Source organism: Notolepis coatsorum (assembly GCF_963971535.1).
Source record: "Notolepis coatsorum genome assembly, chromosome: 10".
NCBI lineage: Eukaryota > Metazoa > Chordata > Actinopteri > Aulopiformes > Paralepididae > Notolepis > Notolepis coatsorum.
The window spans coordinates 75363973-75381274 of NC_140174.1; the positions used below are offsets into that span (position 1 = coordinate 75363973).

Below are 17302 nucleotides of genomic sequence, written 5' to 3' on the forward strand. Positions count from 1 at the left end.
ACAATATAATTTACAGTAAGATGTAATGAGGTATGGGTTGTAGTGCAAATTCTTTACAGATAAATATAGTGTGCTTAGGTGTACTAGTGGGTGCTGCAGTGAGTTGTATGTTTAAAGTGAGTGTGTGCGTGTGGATGTGTGTGCTGTGAGTGCATTTGATGGTTGTTACATAGTGTTATTGTTCGTTGAGCATCCTGATGGCCTGGGGATAGAAGCTTCTTCTGAGTCTCTCTGTGCTTGCCATGAGACTCCGGTATCGCTTGCCTGACCGCAGCAGTTCAAAGAGGCAGTTGTTTGGGCAGTTGTTTGGGGATAGTAACTGTACATATCATGGTATATTTGTTTTTCTTTAAGAGCAGTACAAGGCTGGGCGGCTGGGTAGCGCAGTGGACTAAGCGCCTGCCTACCACCGCAGAGACTCTGGTATCAAATCCAGCTGTCAGCGGTACCTCCGGCTTGGTCAGTCGTCCATACTAACACAATTGGCAGTGTTAGCGGGTGGGAAGCCGGTGGGGTATGTATCCTCGTACGTATCCTCGTTGTAAACAGCGACTCCTACTGGTCGGTCGGGGCGCCTGTTCAGCAGGCAAAGAATCTGGGGGAGGTAGTGTGATCCTCCCACGCGTTACACTCCTCCAGTGAGAGTCCTCGCTGTCAGGTGAAAAGAAGCGGCTGGCTGACTCCACATGTATCGGAGAATGGCTTATAGCAGATTGATTTTAGAATATTTAAGCCAATGAAGTGAAATATTTATCATCATCAACTATCCAGTTCGTCTTTTTATAGAGAACCGTTTGGCTACTTAAAATCCTTGAACATACAGAGAGACAGAGGGAGAGAGAGCGAGAGAGGGTATCATTTACCAGCATAAATTCTAACTTCTTGACATGTCTTGTTAAACTAGTTTATTATCTTTTAGCGCACAGTTCTCCAACGTTAGCTTTGTGTGTTACATTGGTTAAATGTGAAAAAATTATTATTATATTCAAAGAGACTAAAAGTAGCCTTCTACAGGTACATCCGGTAGAGTCAAATCACTACCGTGGCACGGATTTCTACCGTATACCGGTTGAACCGTTAAATCGTCCACCCCTAGGTAAGTTTAGAGGTACTGTATATTTTTTTATGATATTCTCTTTCTTACACAGTACCGTATATTTGTATGTCTTGTATGTCATAAATGTCTTGATGAATTCAAAATGGAGGACCCTTATGTAAACAAGACGAAAGTATTTTTCTAGTCTTCATCCTCTTAGCAGTTGTTTGTATTGAGCTGTACTGTATTGTACCCATTCTGCAATCTGTTCATAAATGTTTCAATCAATGCTGTATTTGAGACATGCTGGTCACCTTAGGCAGAGGGCAACAGCCCCACTTGCCCGCCTTGTTCATGAAACAGCAGGTGGTGTCCTTGGGGCAGCTGGTGTGGGCGTCGCACATGTTCTCGGCCGGCTGAGGCGGTGCGCCGCCGGCAAGCGACCGGGTGGGCATCCTCTTTAAGGCAGGCCGCTTCTGGAGCCAGGGGAGGTCAAGGGCACCGGGTTTGTCACAGGTCTGCTGGGTCCCGTTACACCTGTAGCCCCCGGGACAGCAGTGCTCGTGGTCATCGCAGCACACAGCCTGGGAGGCAACCAGGAAGAATATTTATATGCAGAGGAATTGGAATCAGTATCACTGAGTGGAGAGCGTTGTGTAGGAGCCCGAGACATTGCAGTGACACAGACATCCACTCATCTCACGCAGTAGTGCAGGTTTCCCATTGATCTGAAAATCCCTTTCCTTTCATCGTGGAGTCTCCCGAGGGAGGTCAAATGTGCTGAATGTCTGAACACATGACAAGTATAAAATCTATTGACTATCCATAGTATCCAGACATCCCATAACTGATTCACTTGGTGCAAACACACATAGCCTCAAACTAAATAAGCAAAGTTGATGCATTTCTGAGCACAGCAGTATCACTAGGGTTGGGTACCGAACTCTGTATTTTTAAGGGTACCGACCGAATTACACCATCAACAAGATCAATCACGTTAGATCAATCGGTGCCACATTTCGGTACCCAAGACCCGACCATTTAGAAAATAATCAGAATTCCAATGACGCACAATTGTCATTTCATAATAGACAGACCAGCGTGGACCTTCAATTTTAGAAGCTATGACATTTAGCTCTTCAGCCCTGCATTCACAGCCTCTCGCAAGTTGCGCTGTTTCTATGTGCAGTTAAAACTCCACGAGCAACGGGTCCAAAGCATCCTACATGCTTTGCATCCTCGCCAATCCTTTATGCCAATGTTGTGGTAAAGACCTTAATAAACGTTAGTTGCTAACGCTAACTAAGCTAACCCTGGAAACAGGGGAGGAAATTAGGCCACTTTACTCGCCAATTGCGAGTATTTTTTACGTTTGGCGAGTAATTCATGAAGAGCACTCGCCAGTCTGGCGAGTACTAGTAATTACAAAACAAAACAAAAAAATCATTCTGCAATCTGCTGATTCGCTCACTGGCACAAGCCGAACTCTGACTCCCCCCTTGATTCCTCCCATTTGCGCCTCATAATAATCCGACCATAACCAATGAACATCATCGTTGTACAGATGCGCTCTAAGCTCCTCTAATGAACACTAATTTTCTAGAAGATGCCGCCCATCTAGGGGAAGTGGACAGATCACTGCGCGCGCCGCGCGGACCTAGAGACTCCTGCCACCGGCAGCCGGCTTGACAACGTAGACAAACTTAGACAAAAATACATCAGTGGATGAAAATAATTGCATGTAGAGTCGTCGCTTTCGGATATCAGTGCGGTCTGACATGGGGCGAACAACAGCACGCGACGCGTCTCCTTCGAGTCGGATGAGAATGACAAGTCAACCAGCATTAGCCGGCTAGCTACCTAGCATGTAACAAGCTACCATAACGCGCATTCAACATAGTGGACGACTATACTGAGCGGCTTTGCTTAAATGCAGCCGAGTGACATTTTATTATTACCGGGTTTCCCCCCATATCACCACTCGCCCATATGCCCTTCACAACGGTGATGTTGTCATACTTGGCATTCAGAATACACCTGCTGAACCCCTAGCGTTGTCGAATAGGTTCCAATGTATTGTCATCTTACAGCACAAGTACAGTACAACCAGAATACATTTGGCATACAACCAGAGTGCAAATGTAACAAGTAAAGTTCAAGTTGTTTTATTTAGCAATTACACTACAGTGAAATGCTTGGTTCTTTCACTGCCCAACTCAGTCCAACCTAAACCAGCCCAACCCAGTATTGATTGATTGATTGATTGATTGAAAACTTTATTAACAGATTGCAGAATGGGTACAATACAGTACAGCTCAATACACACAATTGTTAAGGGGATGCAGACCAGAGAAGGACTTTCGTCTTGTTTACATCAGGGTCCCCCATTTCAGTCCTGTTTGCTTAATGCCTTGTCCACTTCCTCCACACTCCAATATGCCCTTCAACCCTGCTCCTGTCAAACCTGCTCTTTCCATTCCCTCCATCATGTCCCCCCTTTCTGATGAATATTTCCTGCACTTAAGAGTCAGACACACATTCCTAGTAGTTGAGCTGTGATGAATGAATGAATGAAAACTTTATTTAACAGATTGCAGAATGGGTACAGTACAGTACGGCTCAATACATGCAATTGTTAAGGGGATGCAGACCAGAGAAAGACTTTCGTCTTGTTTACATCAGGGTCCCCCATTTTCAATTCATCATTCAGTATAACCTAGACCAGCCCAACCCAGCATCTTTCACTGCCCAGTTCAGCCCAACCCAGTCCAGAATAGTTCCCTCTTTCATGTTAATATGTGATTTAATGATGTAATATTTTGAAGAGTAGAGACAGTGTGATTAATTTACTATGATTGAAAATCAATTTAGACGAAGACGTACAAAGAAGTAATTATCACAATTAGCGATTTTTTTTGTCTGGTAAAAAATCTGTTTGGCTGGTAAAAAAAATCAGATACTCGCCAGTTGGCTGGTAAGCCAAAAAGTTAGTTTCCTCCCCTGCCTGGAAACGCTCACACTCCACGACACACACCCTGCACCTTAATATGCACACACACTTTTATGCAAGACACTTTCTGTAAATAATTTACCATTTTATTTGATCTTACCTAATTTTATATTTTATCTTACTACTACTACTCCTCATTGTTATTGAACACACACACGCACCTTAACATGCACACAAGACACTTGATTTTATCTTACCTTATTGTATATTTAATTTGATCTTACTACTACTACTTATTGTTACCATTCTTGTATTCATTGTCGTTTCCTAATTGTGCACAAAAATCTCATTACCTGCAATGCCCCTGTATTGTTGTGTATTTGACAAATAAAGAACTTGATCAATGCAGACCTTGTAGACTAAACAACATGTTTTATTCCACGTAATTGTGTGTGTGATTGAGTTTACACTGCCCTTCAAATGATCAAAATCTTTAAATACCCCACCAAAATGGCTTTCAGAGTAGGTTTTGCTTCCGTGGTTTGATGTCTTTCTGAATGAAACAGGGTGTTGGGGGGGGGGGGGGGGGGGCAGTACTTAACATTGAGAGGGCCTTGATATGAACCAAAGATGCCGGGAAGCGTGAATACTTTCGGCAACCCACTTGTCCTTCCGCATTGCTCTGATTGGCCGAGCGCGCGCATGCGCATGAGCCGCGACGGGCTCCTCAGCCAGGCTCCGCTTAAGGCAATTTATACAAATGGAAGTATTGATTACGCCGTAACGAATCATTAAAAAAATATGTTGGATTATGTAATTGGTTTGTCATGACAAACAAATAAAAAAACCGCATCGCCGGCTTCGCGGCTGTGCCGCGACCCTCCGTGCTCCGATCGCCAGCGGGGAGAATATGCTGCCGTGAAGCGGCATCGCTGAGCTCTGGTGTCCGCTGGACGAAGCCAGAGACGGTCTTATTATGGGGCTTATGCCGAGAAGGCGTAACACAACAGTGAACACATAGTGCAATGCATCTGTCAGTCCTACTTAACTATGTGTTCACTGTTGTGTTACGCCTTATTACATAATATATTATATTACATAATCCAACATATGTGTAAAGAAACAACATATTCCAGTTAACGGTATATTTTTTTAATGATTCGTTACGGCGTATAAATTGCGTTCGGGACCTCCATGTTTTGGGGGTATTCATCAGAAAAATCGGATCCGGGATTCGGCTCCCATCAGTCGGGCAAGAACTGCAGGTTTTCAGCCTCTCTCCTCTCTCCTGGAGCTTAAGCAGAGTTTAGTATTCCTGCCTGGCTGAGGAGCCCGTCGCGTTAGCATTAGCAGCTATCAGCGTTAAGTCTCGCCAGTTTGTAGGCCTGCTAACATTAGCAGCTATCAGCGTTAGCTGTCGACAGTTTGTAGGCCTGCTAGCATTAGCAGCTATAAGCGTAAACAGTCTCGTCAGTTTGTAGCCCTGCTAGTATTAGCAGCCATCAGTTAGCCATCTTGCTAGTTTGTAAGCTTGCTACCTTAGCAGCTATCAGCGTTAGCTGTCTTGCTAGTGTGTAGGCCTGCTAGCATTAGCAGCTCTCAACGTTAGATGTCTTGTCAGTTAGTAGGCCTGCTAGCATTAGCAGCTCTCAACATTAAGATGTCTCGTCAGTTAGTAGGCCTGCTAGCATTAGCAGCTCTCAACGTTAGATGTCTCGTCAGTTAGTAGGCCTGCTAGCATTAGCAGCTCTCAACGACGGTTCCGAGTCGCTGATATCGCGGGCGCGATAACATGGTAGATGCCGGGCAGTCAGGTCCTGTTTGGCCAGTTTTTGGCCATTTCGAAACGACCGTGTAAGTACGGTTTATACTAATTTGTTAGACTTATTATAGCATTCATTAACGTTTATGACCGTCTATAGTGTTTGTGAGATGTTTTTCCAGAGATCTGGTCATATTTTCCACTCAAAAAGCTTGTTTTCAAAAGTAGCGCTGTGTACGAATATTTTCACCCAGGCTGCGGTGCGTTAGCTGCTGAGCTAACGCGTGACTAACGTGAACACAATTGACGTATTTATTTCGCAAATGCAGTGTTTTCAAATAGCCACATTGCTGTATTTAGTGTATTCATTAGTGGGTCATATTCGTATATATAACATATTTCATTTTATCAACCTAGAATTGACGATGGGGCCTGCTGCTGGACGCTAGCTCCCATGCTAGCGTTGGCTAACAACATACTGCTGAGAGCCAGGAAGGGCCAGGGAGAGCCATGCTACTTTTCTACCCAGGAAAGATGCTTCTAGAACGTCATAGAGTATGGAGGAAGACCAGGCTCTATGAAGAGAATGGGGTACGTTTTTTTATCCACTTTTTTTCTCCCCTCCCAATTTCGTATTATCCAATTCTTCCCTCCCCTGTCTTGTACATTGCTAGACTATGCCTCCCACTGGTCGGCTGTAGTGAGGACAGAAGCCTTGCATCACGTGTCCCCTCCGGTACACGAGGAGGCAGCCTGTCGCATCTTTTCACCGCAGCAGCTCGAACTCTGTGGCGAGGAGTACCGCGTGGGAGGCTCACGCTGCCCCCGCTACTTCCTGCTTCCGCCGCACCGGCGTCACCAAACCGACCTGTAGGAGTCGCTGTCCACAACGTCCAATCCCCACCCACCCTCTAACACTTGCCAATTGTGTTAGTATGAACGACCGGCCAGCCGGTAGCAACGCCGAGAGCTGGGCTCGAACCCAGCGTCTCCTGCGTTAGTGGAGAGCGCCTTGCCCACTGCGCCAATCAGCCGCCCAGAATGGGGTAAGTTTGAAGAAAAATGTTAACACACATGAAAGTTTTATAATTACCATCACAATATGTAAAAAAATATATATATATTTTTTAATCTAATCTAGTTTCATTCATTAATTCATAACTTTTGAACAATAGATGCTATTTCTAGGAAGGTGCTTGAAAATAAATGTTTATCTTCAAAGTTTAATTTCAACAAGTTCAAGTGCAACTACATATGAACCATAATAATGATTATGATGATAATCATACACCTATTTTATATCATTGGAAAGCCCTAGTTGTTAGCTTCAAAATGGTACCAAATATGAGGTACTTTGAAATACCCATTAATAATAATCTATCACAAACCCATGCAAGTTCATGGATTTTCAATTAGTAGGCCTGCTAGCTTTAGCAGCTCTCAATGTTAGATGTCTCGTCAGTTAGTAGGCCTGCTAGCATTAGCAGCTCTCAAGCTCAACGTTAGATGTCTCGTCAGTTAGTAGGCCTGCTAGCTTTAGCAGGTCTCAACGTTAGATGTCTCGTCAGTTAGTAGGCCTGCTAGCATGAGCAGCTCTCAATGTTAGATGTCTCGTCAGTTTGTAGGCCTGCTAGCATGAGCAGCTCTCAATGTTAGATGTCTCGTCAGTTTGTAGCTCTCAACGTTAGATGTCTCGTCAGTTTGTAGATCTGCTAGCATTAGCTAGCAAGTGTAACCACATACTTTCACATCTATGCCACTGACTGGCAACTCCTACATGTAGTTGCACCATGGAACTGGACGGTACTTGTTTTTTCTGTATGCAGAATATTTCTGTATGCAGTGGTACATAGAGCTGTACAATACAGATATCCAGGAATGTGAGGTACTGGCCCAGGACAGGAAGGCTCTACAGAGAGTGGTGCGCTCAGTAGAGCGTACTACGTCTACGGGTATTGCACTACCACCCCTGCAGGACTTATAGGAGGTGCAAATCCAGAGCCTGCAGAATCATGAAGGACCCTCACCACCCCAACAATAGCCTGTTCAAGCTGCTGCGGTCAGGCAAGCGCCTCCGCATACATTCAGCAAGAACAGAGACTCAGACTCAGCTTCTTCCCCCAGGCCATCAGAACACTGATCTCTCCGCACGCGCACACACACACACACTGTCACTTTAAAGATTTTTTTTTTTTTTTTGTATAGTATAGTTAGTATGCTCTAGTATAAGATAGTTATATATAGTATAACTGTATATTGTATAGTATATTGTATACTAGTGTATATAGGACTCATTACCTTTTAATTCGGAAGCTTAGCATTGTATTTTATCTTAATACTTTTTATCATGTCTATTTTATTATCCATTCTATTTTATTCTATTATTATTTGTATTTTTGCACAATCAAGTGGGCCACCTTCATTTCACTATATGTATGTATGTACGTGACAAATAAATCTTTTGAATCTTGAATCTACTGTGACAAGGCCATAAAAAGTTATTTCTGACTTTATGGGACCTTTACAAACCCCTGCACCGAGGGAGAGGGGACTTGTGTGAAATACTTTCACATTGCAGGACATACTAACCTTAACTAAGGGGCAGCAGGCCCACTGGCCAGGGTTTTGCTCGCAGCAGGTGCTTCCCCTGGGACACATGGTCTGCTTGTCGCACTTCTCGTTGTGTCGCTCAGCGTCTAGAGCGGGCACCTTCGCCACCCACGGCTGGGGCGGCAGGTTGGCACCGAAGCGGTTGTCGCAGGTCTCGGCCTCCAGGTTGCACACGGTGCCGTGCGGGCAGCAGTGGACGTGGTCGTCACAGCACACTGCCTGGAGGAGGGGGAAGACACACAGGGAATAAAACAGGCATTAGTTATTGCTCCTTGGTGCTCCAGATGTGTTTTTGAAGCATACATCTTAGGGTGTTTAATGATTCAGTACAACCATGATTCAATTCAGGGAGGCTAAGTGGCGCAGTGGGCAAGGCGCTCGCCACTAACGCAGGAGATGCTGGTATCGAGCCCAGCTCTTGGCGTTGCTACCGGCTTGGCTGGTCGTTCATACTAATACAATTGGCAGTATTAGAGGGTAGGAAAGCCGGTGGGTGGGGATTGGACGTTGTGGACAGCGACTCCTACAGGTCGGTTGGTGCGCTTGTACAGCAGAATCAGTAGTATTGGGGGCAGCGTGAGCCTCCCACGTGTTACTCCTCGCCACGGAGAGATCACGCTGTGCAGGTGAAAAGATGCGACAGCTGCCTCCTTGTGTACCGGAGGGGACAGGGACACGTGATGCAAGGCTTGGTCCTCACTGCAGCCGACCAGTGGGAGGCATAGTCTAGCAACGTTCGAGACAGGGGAGGGGAGAATTGAAGGGAGAATTGGCGAGGCGAAATTGGGATGGGAGAAAAAATTTTAAATAAGGAGAAAAAGTGGATAAAAAAAAAACATGATTCAATTCAGATTATTTTAGGCAAAGGTTCCATGCATCATGAAAGTGCACATTTTGATGATGGTTTGGTTTCATTTATTTGGAATTTCTTTTATTTATATATATATATATATCTTTTTTCTTTGTTTATAATAATAGATATATACAATTCTTACGTTACACCCCAGCAAATACATCTATACTACAATGTAAACATATAATCATAATGATTTCTAATATATATTAGATATAGATATATATTATATAATATTATTATACATATATAATGCTAGGGGTGTGAGATTCTTCCAAATCAATGATTTAATATTATAACAATATCTTTAACAAAACTTGGATGAAAATATATGACAGAAAGGTATGCACACTTTTTATTACCATTCTCTAATGATGGATGATCAATAAGAAGGATGATTGAGGACGAGCATATCACTGTAAGCCACACAGCTAGTGCACGTTTGTCCTGTGTGGTGAAATGAGTACGGTCAATTATACTATAAGCAGCATCTAGGTGTTGTCTGTGCTCCAGACACTGTGGTTCAGTAGCAGCAGCTAGCTGTTGTCTGTGCTCTAGTCACTGTGGTTCAGTAGCAGCACCTAGGATGGCCTAGGAAAGCCAACCATGTTACAACCTTTCTACTTTGCTCCATAAAGCAACAGAACACATTATAAGCTTATTATAGGAGCTTCTAAAGGCTTGTACACTATGATCAATTACAAGAGATTCTCCCCCCCACCCCTTCTTTGGATAGTGTGATGGCAAAATTACATAAAAAGGTGCAGTTAAAGTCAAGGTGCAAGGAATCTTAATATGTAGGCATGACCACAAGTCAGGAGTGGTACACAATTCATCAATTTTACATATCAGTCACATACTGCTAGAGGAATGTAGAGCACTACTTCACACAGTGTAATGAGGAATCTATGTCATCGTATATCGCTATGAGAAACGCATACAAATTTCACCAGAGGGTTCAGAGCTCAGGGTAGGGCTGCGTGATTAATTGAGTTTCAATTCATTGCGTTTCAATTATGATTTTAGTTTCCCACGATCATGAAAACAAGATAAAACCATCATTGTGCCACATGCTGTGTTGCTCTCATTTGGTCTTGTGTTGTAAATGCAGCGCACCCTTCCTTCACAGTGACTAGGTGAATTCTACACATCTGACAATATCATACTACTATATAATATCTAGGCTATATCATATCCAAACTCGTTCCTATATTGTTTTGTCTCTTTCTCATACATCTAGTGTATTTTTTTGATCCACTTTTTTCACCTTATTTTTTCTATTTTTCTCCCATCTCAAGTTAGCTGTTTCCAATTCTCCCCTCCCCTGTCTTGAACGTTGCTCGCATATGCCCCCCACTGGTCGGTTGTAGGGAGGATAGAAGCCTTGCATCACGTGTCCCCTCCAGTACACGAGGAGGCAGCCAGTCAATTTTTTTTTATCCACTTTTTCTCCCATTTTCTATATTTTTCTCCCATCCCAATTTCGTATCATCCAATTCAACCCTCCCCTGTCACGAACGCTGTTTCTTGCCTCCCACAAGCCGGCTGCAATGTGGACTAAGTCATACATAGCACAAGTCCCCTCCGGTACTTGAGGTAACAGCAGTCGCATCTTTTCACCTGCGCAGCTCGATCTCTCAGTGGCGAGGAGTAACGCGTGTGAGGCTCACGCTGCCCCCGACACTTCCTGATTCTACTGCGCAGGCGCACCAACCGACCTGTAGGAGTCGCTGTCCACAACGCCCGATCCTCACCCATCAGTTTCCCACCCCCTAATACGGCCAATGTGTATTAGTATGAACGACCAGCTAAACTGAAAGCAATGTGGAGCGCTGGGCTCGAACAGGCGAGCCCAGCAGCCCGTCACATCTTTTCACCTGCCAGCGCGGACTCTCATTGGCGACGTGTAACGCGTGGGAGGCTCACACTACCCCCGCCATTTCCTGTCTCTGCTGTGCAGGCGTCCCGAACCGACCTGTCGCTGTCCACAACGTCCAGATTAACACCCATCGACTTCCACCCGCTGACTCTGCCAATTGAGCCAGTATAACGGCCGGCCCAAGCCGGAGGCAACGCCGACAGCCGGATTCGAACCCGGTGTCTCTTGCGTTGGTGACGAGCGCAATGTCCGCTGCGCCACCCAGCCGCCTTACATCTAGTGTATTTCTGAAGATATCTTGTATGTAATGTTCAATAGTGAAAACCTTTTCACGCAAGAGGTTAAAAGGTCAGTGAGTTTATAACCCAAAGGAACGCCTGGTACCCTGTTATCTTAAATGTCATGGAAAGATAAACACCAAGTTGACTTACGCATCCTTAAATGTAATGTTTCTTTGAGAGTATAAAATACATATTTGTCTGCTCCTTCCTTAACTTCACTTGCTTTTATTTCTACTTAGATATTCATATAATTATCTTTTGACTATTGCTTTTGCATACTTGCATGGATCCCTATCTGTAATAAACTATCATATTGAATTTTAGAAATCGTCTCCCGATTATTATAATGTCAGATATCAATGAAGTACCCAGATCAAAGTGGTTTTGTTAAAAAAAGACTTGTCTGATAATTTGCGACGTCTCCTTCACATTGTCAACTCCGCCTCTCATGCTAAAGTGTCATCAGCTGTTCTCTCTGTTGACGCAGAAAAGGCCTTTGACCGTCTGGAGTGGACCCATCTTTGGGCTGTACTGAAACATATGGGACTAGGTCAAAATTTTATAAATATGGTAAAAATAATATTTTTTAATCCATCAGCCAGTGTTATAACCGGAAATATTAGTTCTCCTCCTTTCAAAATCACTCGTGGAAGTAGGCAAGGGGATCCGATTTCTGGAAGCTTGTTTATTTTATCCCTTGAACCTTTAGCCCAAGCTATACGGCAATCAGAAAACATTAAGCCAATCTCTGTAAATTCTACTGATCATCAAATTTCGCTCTATGCGGATGACATTGTTATATATGGAGAATGTATCTCAGTCCCTCTCAAGCCTCCTGCAAATTTTTGAAAAATTCAGTTCAATTTCAAGTTATAAAAAAAACTGGACCAAATCAGCACTAATGTACCTAAGAACCACTCCTAACTCTGTGATTGACCATGAGATCCCGGTTGTAACCCAATTTAAATATCTTGGTATTGATATATTTCCTTCAATTGAAAAATGTTTGTCTGTAAACTACAATAGAACCATTAGGTCAATCATAGACGATCTCAATCGATGGTGTAATATACCTGTCTCCCTTTCCGGAAGAGTCTATTATCAAAATGAACATATTACCTAGAGTAAACTTTTTTAGTTCCATGATTCCTATTGCCCCACCTGTTGCTCATTGTGAAAATTTACATAGAGCAGTCTCAAAATGTATATGGCGAGGCAAGCGAGCTCGGGTTAAACTTACTACCTTACAAAATGAGCGGCAATCTGGCGGTTTAGCTGTACCAAATTTTAAGTTATATTTTCAAGCGTTATATCATTTCGTCCTCTGTTGAGTTGGTTTAATTTTAATTCTGAGGCCCCCTGGCTTAATATTGAAAAACATATTGTGGCACCGATTCAAGTTCAAGTTTCTTTATTAGTTGTCATACAGAAGTACAGAATACTTTTATACAAAATGCTTCTTTCTGTTACGCTCCAGAGACTGTGCTAGACAAAAATAGATAAGTATAAAATAAAATAAGTATAGAAAGTATAAAATAGAAGTCACGTACGTAGGCACAAGTGTTCAGTATGTACATATGTACAATGTTCAATGCAGAGTAGAAGTAACTGAGTTACCATACAATATACTATACAATATATACTAATATACAATATACTATATAGTGCAAAGCAGAAATGGGATGAGGTACAATTTAGGTACAATTTACAGTAAGGTGTAATGAGGTATGGGTTGTAGTGCAAATTCTTTACCAATAAATATAAAGTGTGTTTAGGTGTTCTAAAGTGTGTAAGTGGGTGCTGCAGTGAGTTGTTTGTTTAAAGTGAGTGTGTGCGTGTGGATGTGTGTGCTGTGAGTGCATTTGATGGTTGTTATAGTGTTATTGTTCGTTGAGCATCCTGATGGCCTGGGGATAGAAGCTTCTTCTGAGTCTTTCTGTGCTTGCCATGAGACTCCGGTATCGCTTGCCTGACCGCAGCAGTTCAAAGAGGCAGTTGTTTGGGTAGCTGGAGTCTTTGATAATTCTCTTAGCCTTACCCATGCACCGCTTGTTGTAAATGTTCTGGAGAGTGGGAAGCCCCCCTCCAATTGTGCGTTCGGCTGAACGGGCCACTATTTACAAGACATATTTTACAAGACATTGTCTTCACAGATATTTCACTAAAGCAGTGTAGATTACGTTATGGTCCGATAATAGCGCATGCCATATCTTTATGGCGCAAATATGAAAAGTTACTTAAATGGGATACTAAGTGGCATGAACAGACTCCCTTATTCCATAACCATTTATTGCTTAGTGGAGGCCACTGTTTTGTAGCTCAATCATGGTCCAATTGTGGCATTCATGTACTTGCCGATGTTATGGAGGACAATGGTTTAAGATGATTCTCAGATCTGAAAGAGTCATATAACTTACCTGGCACCTCCTTTTTTTTTATATTTACAGCTCCGTTCGGCTATGCGAGCCTATGGAGTTTCATGGACCAAACCAACTACTCACCCCTTAGTTACTTTATCTAAAAAATTGCAGGTCTGTCCAAAGGTCAAGTTTCTATAATTTATAAAGATCTATCACAAAGATGTACTTCGTTAATACCTGTTATCCAATCGTGGAGCACAGAATTGGGATTAGAACACCATCAATCTATCAATTGGACCAGAGTTTGGGGAAATATTATTATGGCATCACAAAACCCAAATCATCAGCAGATTAATTTCAATTTTGTCCATAAAACACATTTAACCCCCCAGAAAGCTTATATAGAATGAGACATGCTATTTCACCAAACTGTACACTTTGTTCTCTAACTTTACTGGTACTTTTACACATATGATGTGGGAATGCCCCACAGTCAAACGTTTCTGGGAACAGATAACTAATTATCTATCTAAAGTATTACAAAAACATATTCCCTGTTGTCCCATTAATGATGATGATTCTTTAGCTTTAAGTATTGTTCAGAGACGGCACTGCGATGGCAAGCTCCACATTCTCTGCCCTTTAATCACTGGAAACAGTTATTAGCTGCTGTTGTAACAATGGACCTTTCTACAGCTAGATTAAATGGTGCAAACTATCAAACAATAGATAGCTGGAACCATATTCTCTATCAAGTTAGGACCTCTACTATATAACTAGCATGACATAACTAATTATATCTGTATAATCCCCCCTTTTTTTTGGTATTTGTTGAAATCTTTGCTCAATTCTTTTTCTTTTCAGGCCTATGACGGGGGGGGGGGGGGGGTATTATTATAATTTTTTGTCAACGGTGGTTGGTGCAGGGGTTTGGGGGTAGGATTTTTCTTTTTTAAATGAGGCAAGGGGCAAGCCAATGCTTGTAGTTGGCAAATAATTACAATTATGTTTTATGTGCATTGTATGCCTGTACCTGTGCCTTTCATCCAAAAATGAAATAAAAATATATGAAAAAAAAAAGAAAAAAAAAAGATATCAATGAAGTATTCCTTTCTTACATCATGGGTAGAAAACCATCGTACCTCTTACCTGAGGCAGGGGGCAGCATGCCCAGGTCCCAGCGGCTGTCTTGCAGCAGGTGGCCTTTCCGGGGCACGATGTGGACTTGTCACACTTGTTTTTGTCTGCGTCCACTGCCAGGCCGAAGACGGGCACCTGGTCCTGCCAGGGCACCATGGCGTTGCCAGAGGGGCCGTCGCACATGGAGGCCGCCAGGTTGCAGATGGTGGTGTGTGGACAGCAGTGAAGGTGGTCTTCACAGCACACCGCCTATGGAGGGGTCGATTGTTTGGCAATGGCAGATTCTTTCATTAGTTTTAAGATAAATAAGACTTAAGATGAAATATTATATGAAATTGCTTGTTAACACATTGACCGCCGGGCATTGTGCCCATCTCATACCCCTCTCTGCCACCGTTAAAAGCCTATGGAGATGTTTACCTTCTTTGCAGGGCTATAACTTTAAAATTTTTATTGCTATATTGACATTACTATAGCCCATTCAACATCGATTATCTATCGTTCAGGATGTGGGAACGTTATACTTCTTCATTTATACATTGTTGTGTTAATACCTTCGAGAATATAAGTGTTTTTAATCTTTTCTGCTGTAATTCCAAAAACGCTAGTTATAGGCCCAAACGCATATCGCCGAAATCATATAGATTATTAAGTTTAGAAAGCGATCCATATGTACTATAGTGTCTGTCAGGAGTCCCGTAGCGAGATGTGACTGCCGGAGGAATTTCATCGATGCACCAATGGCACTTCCGGTTTTTGCGAGAGTGTAACTCGCCCGACCATCCACCAGGCGGCGGTATTGAGCCATTGCAGTCACATCTAGGGTCCAGCTAGGGCATCAGGGGTTGGCTAGATGAATTATGAATGCCATGGCAATTTTTTTTTATATTGATCTCAAAAACGCTGTACAGCGATCTTGGCAGACCATGGCGGGCAATAACGCTGGAAAGCGTTTCAGGCGCTGGATGTGTTAAGGACCAGGGGGTCCTTGAGGAGGTTCCAGGGTCCAGAAAAACTGGATAGTTTGATTTAACTATTGAATTCACAAGTGGTAAAAATATATTAGTGACTTTTCTGAACATAGGTCTCACTTTCTCCACTGGTGTCTTAGTTCTAGAATTCTGGACATAGTCATATGTAACAACAAATCTTCTCTGATGGGGGTCCCTGAGACAAGATCAAACCAAATCAATTTGAGGGTCTTTGACATGAAAACTTTTGAGAACCACTCTGAGCTAGACTGAACCCTCCCTTTGAATAATTCTTTTTTTTCTTCTTTTTTTTCCTTTACTACGTGATATAATACGACTCTGTTTGTGGGGTATCCATTTGGAATGGCCTTGATGTAGCAATAAAAACAAGTAATACTATTTAAATGTTTAAAAGCAGATATAAACAGGAATTATTGGACAAGTATAAGTTAGGAGCTTGAAGAGGAGCTTGAAAATAACGTGAACTAGTATTTTTGTAATTATTTATTTATCTTTCGCTGTAGTGGATAGGTATATTCTTCTTTTATATCAATAGATAACTTATTACATATTAATATGATATTGTAAGGAAGGGGCAGGACCAGATAAGCTTTGCTACATTCTGTCCCTTCTCAAACAAAACCATTGTCTTGAGGTATACTGATTATTGCTTCCATGTTTAGGAAGATATATTTAATTTAATTTGCATTTTATTTTATTTAGTTTTTATTTTATTTAGTTTGTTATTAGAAATGTGTGTTTGTTTTATGGTTGAAATGTTCGAGATAAATAAAGATTAAATCAAAGATCAAATAATCAAAACAGACAATCCCATAAAGACAGTAGCAGGTGTCATTCATGGTAGTAAGGGACTATACTGAGGCTTCCTCTCCTGGGCTGAAACCTGTACTACTGACCCAGCTTCCTCTCCTGGGCTGAGACCTGTACTACTGACCCGGTTTCAAGCGGTGAGACCTGTGCTTCGCCAGCAGAGGCAGCAGCAGCGCTACTAGTCAAGCTGAACCAAAAGCATGCATTTGCTTTAGCTGAAAGTATTTATGGGGAGCAGGTTTAACAGATTTCTCCACTTCTATTCCTTGGGTCCTCAATAATACACCCACTGAACGTGAAGTACGCACAGACGACAGATTCTGATGACAGATTCTATAACATAGATTAGAAAATGTTTGTTATTCATGGGTCTAATGACAGAAGCTGAGATTTGCAAAACAATTGAGACCATTGCTGAAACAATGGGTAGACTCATGATAAGACCACATATCCCTTGAACCCCATGGCTTTCTGTTTTGCCATTAGCTTCCGCCTCACAACGTGGGACAATGTTTTGATGAGGAGAAGATGAGAAGCCTTGCTAATGGTGAACGTGAAGTTACTTTTGTTGATGAAACAAGTTTTGTTTGGAAAGGCTTCCTTTGCACCATATGCCTTCAGCAGAACGC

At 42.6% G+C, this 17302-nt stretch overlaps 1 protein-coding gene across 3 annotated transcripts in view; it reads right to left on the reverse strand.

Annotated features, from left to right (window-relative positions):
• grnb (granulin b) overlaps window positions 1-17302 on the reverse strand; it is an 83042-nt gene that overhangs the window by 23374 nt on the left and 42366 nt on the right. For 2 of the 3 annotated variants that reach the window (XM_084323531.1, XM_084323530.1), the window contains exons 14-16: window positions 14881-15120; window positions 8338-8577; window positions 1351-1620 (exon numbers count right to left, since the gene is read on the reverse strand). In XM_084323531.1, coding sequence (XP_084179657.1) covers window positions 1351-1620; window positions 8338-8577; window positions 14881-15120 — 750 coding nt within the window. The remainder of the gene's footprint in view (window positions 1-1350; window positions 1621-8337; window positions 8578-14880; window positions 15121-17302) is intronic. The other variant, XM_084323532.1, reaches the window with a different exon arrangement.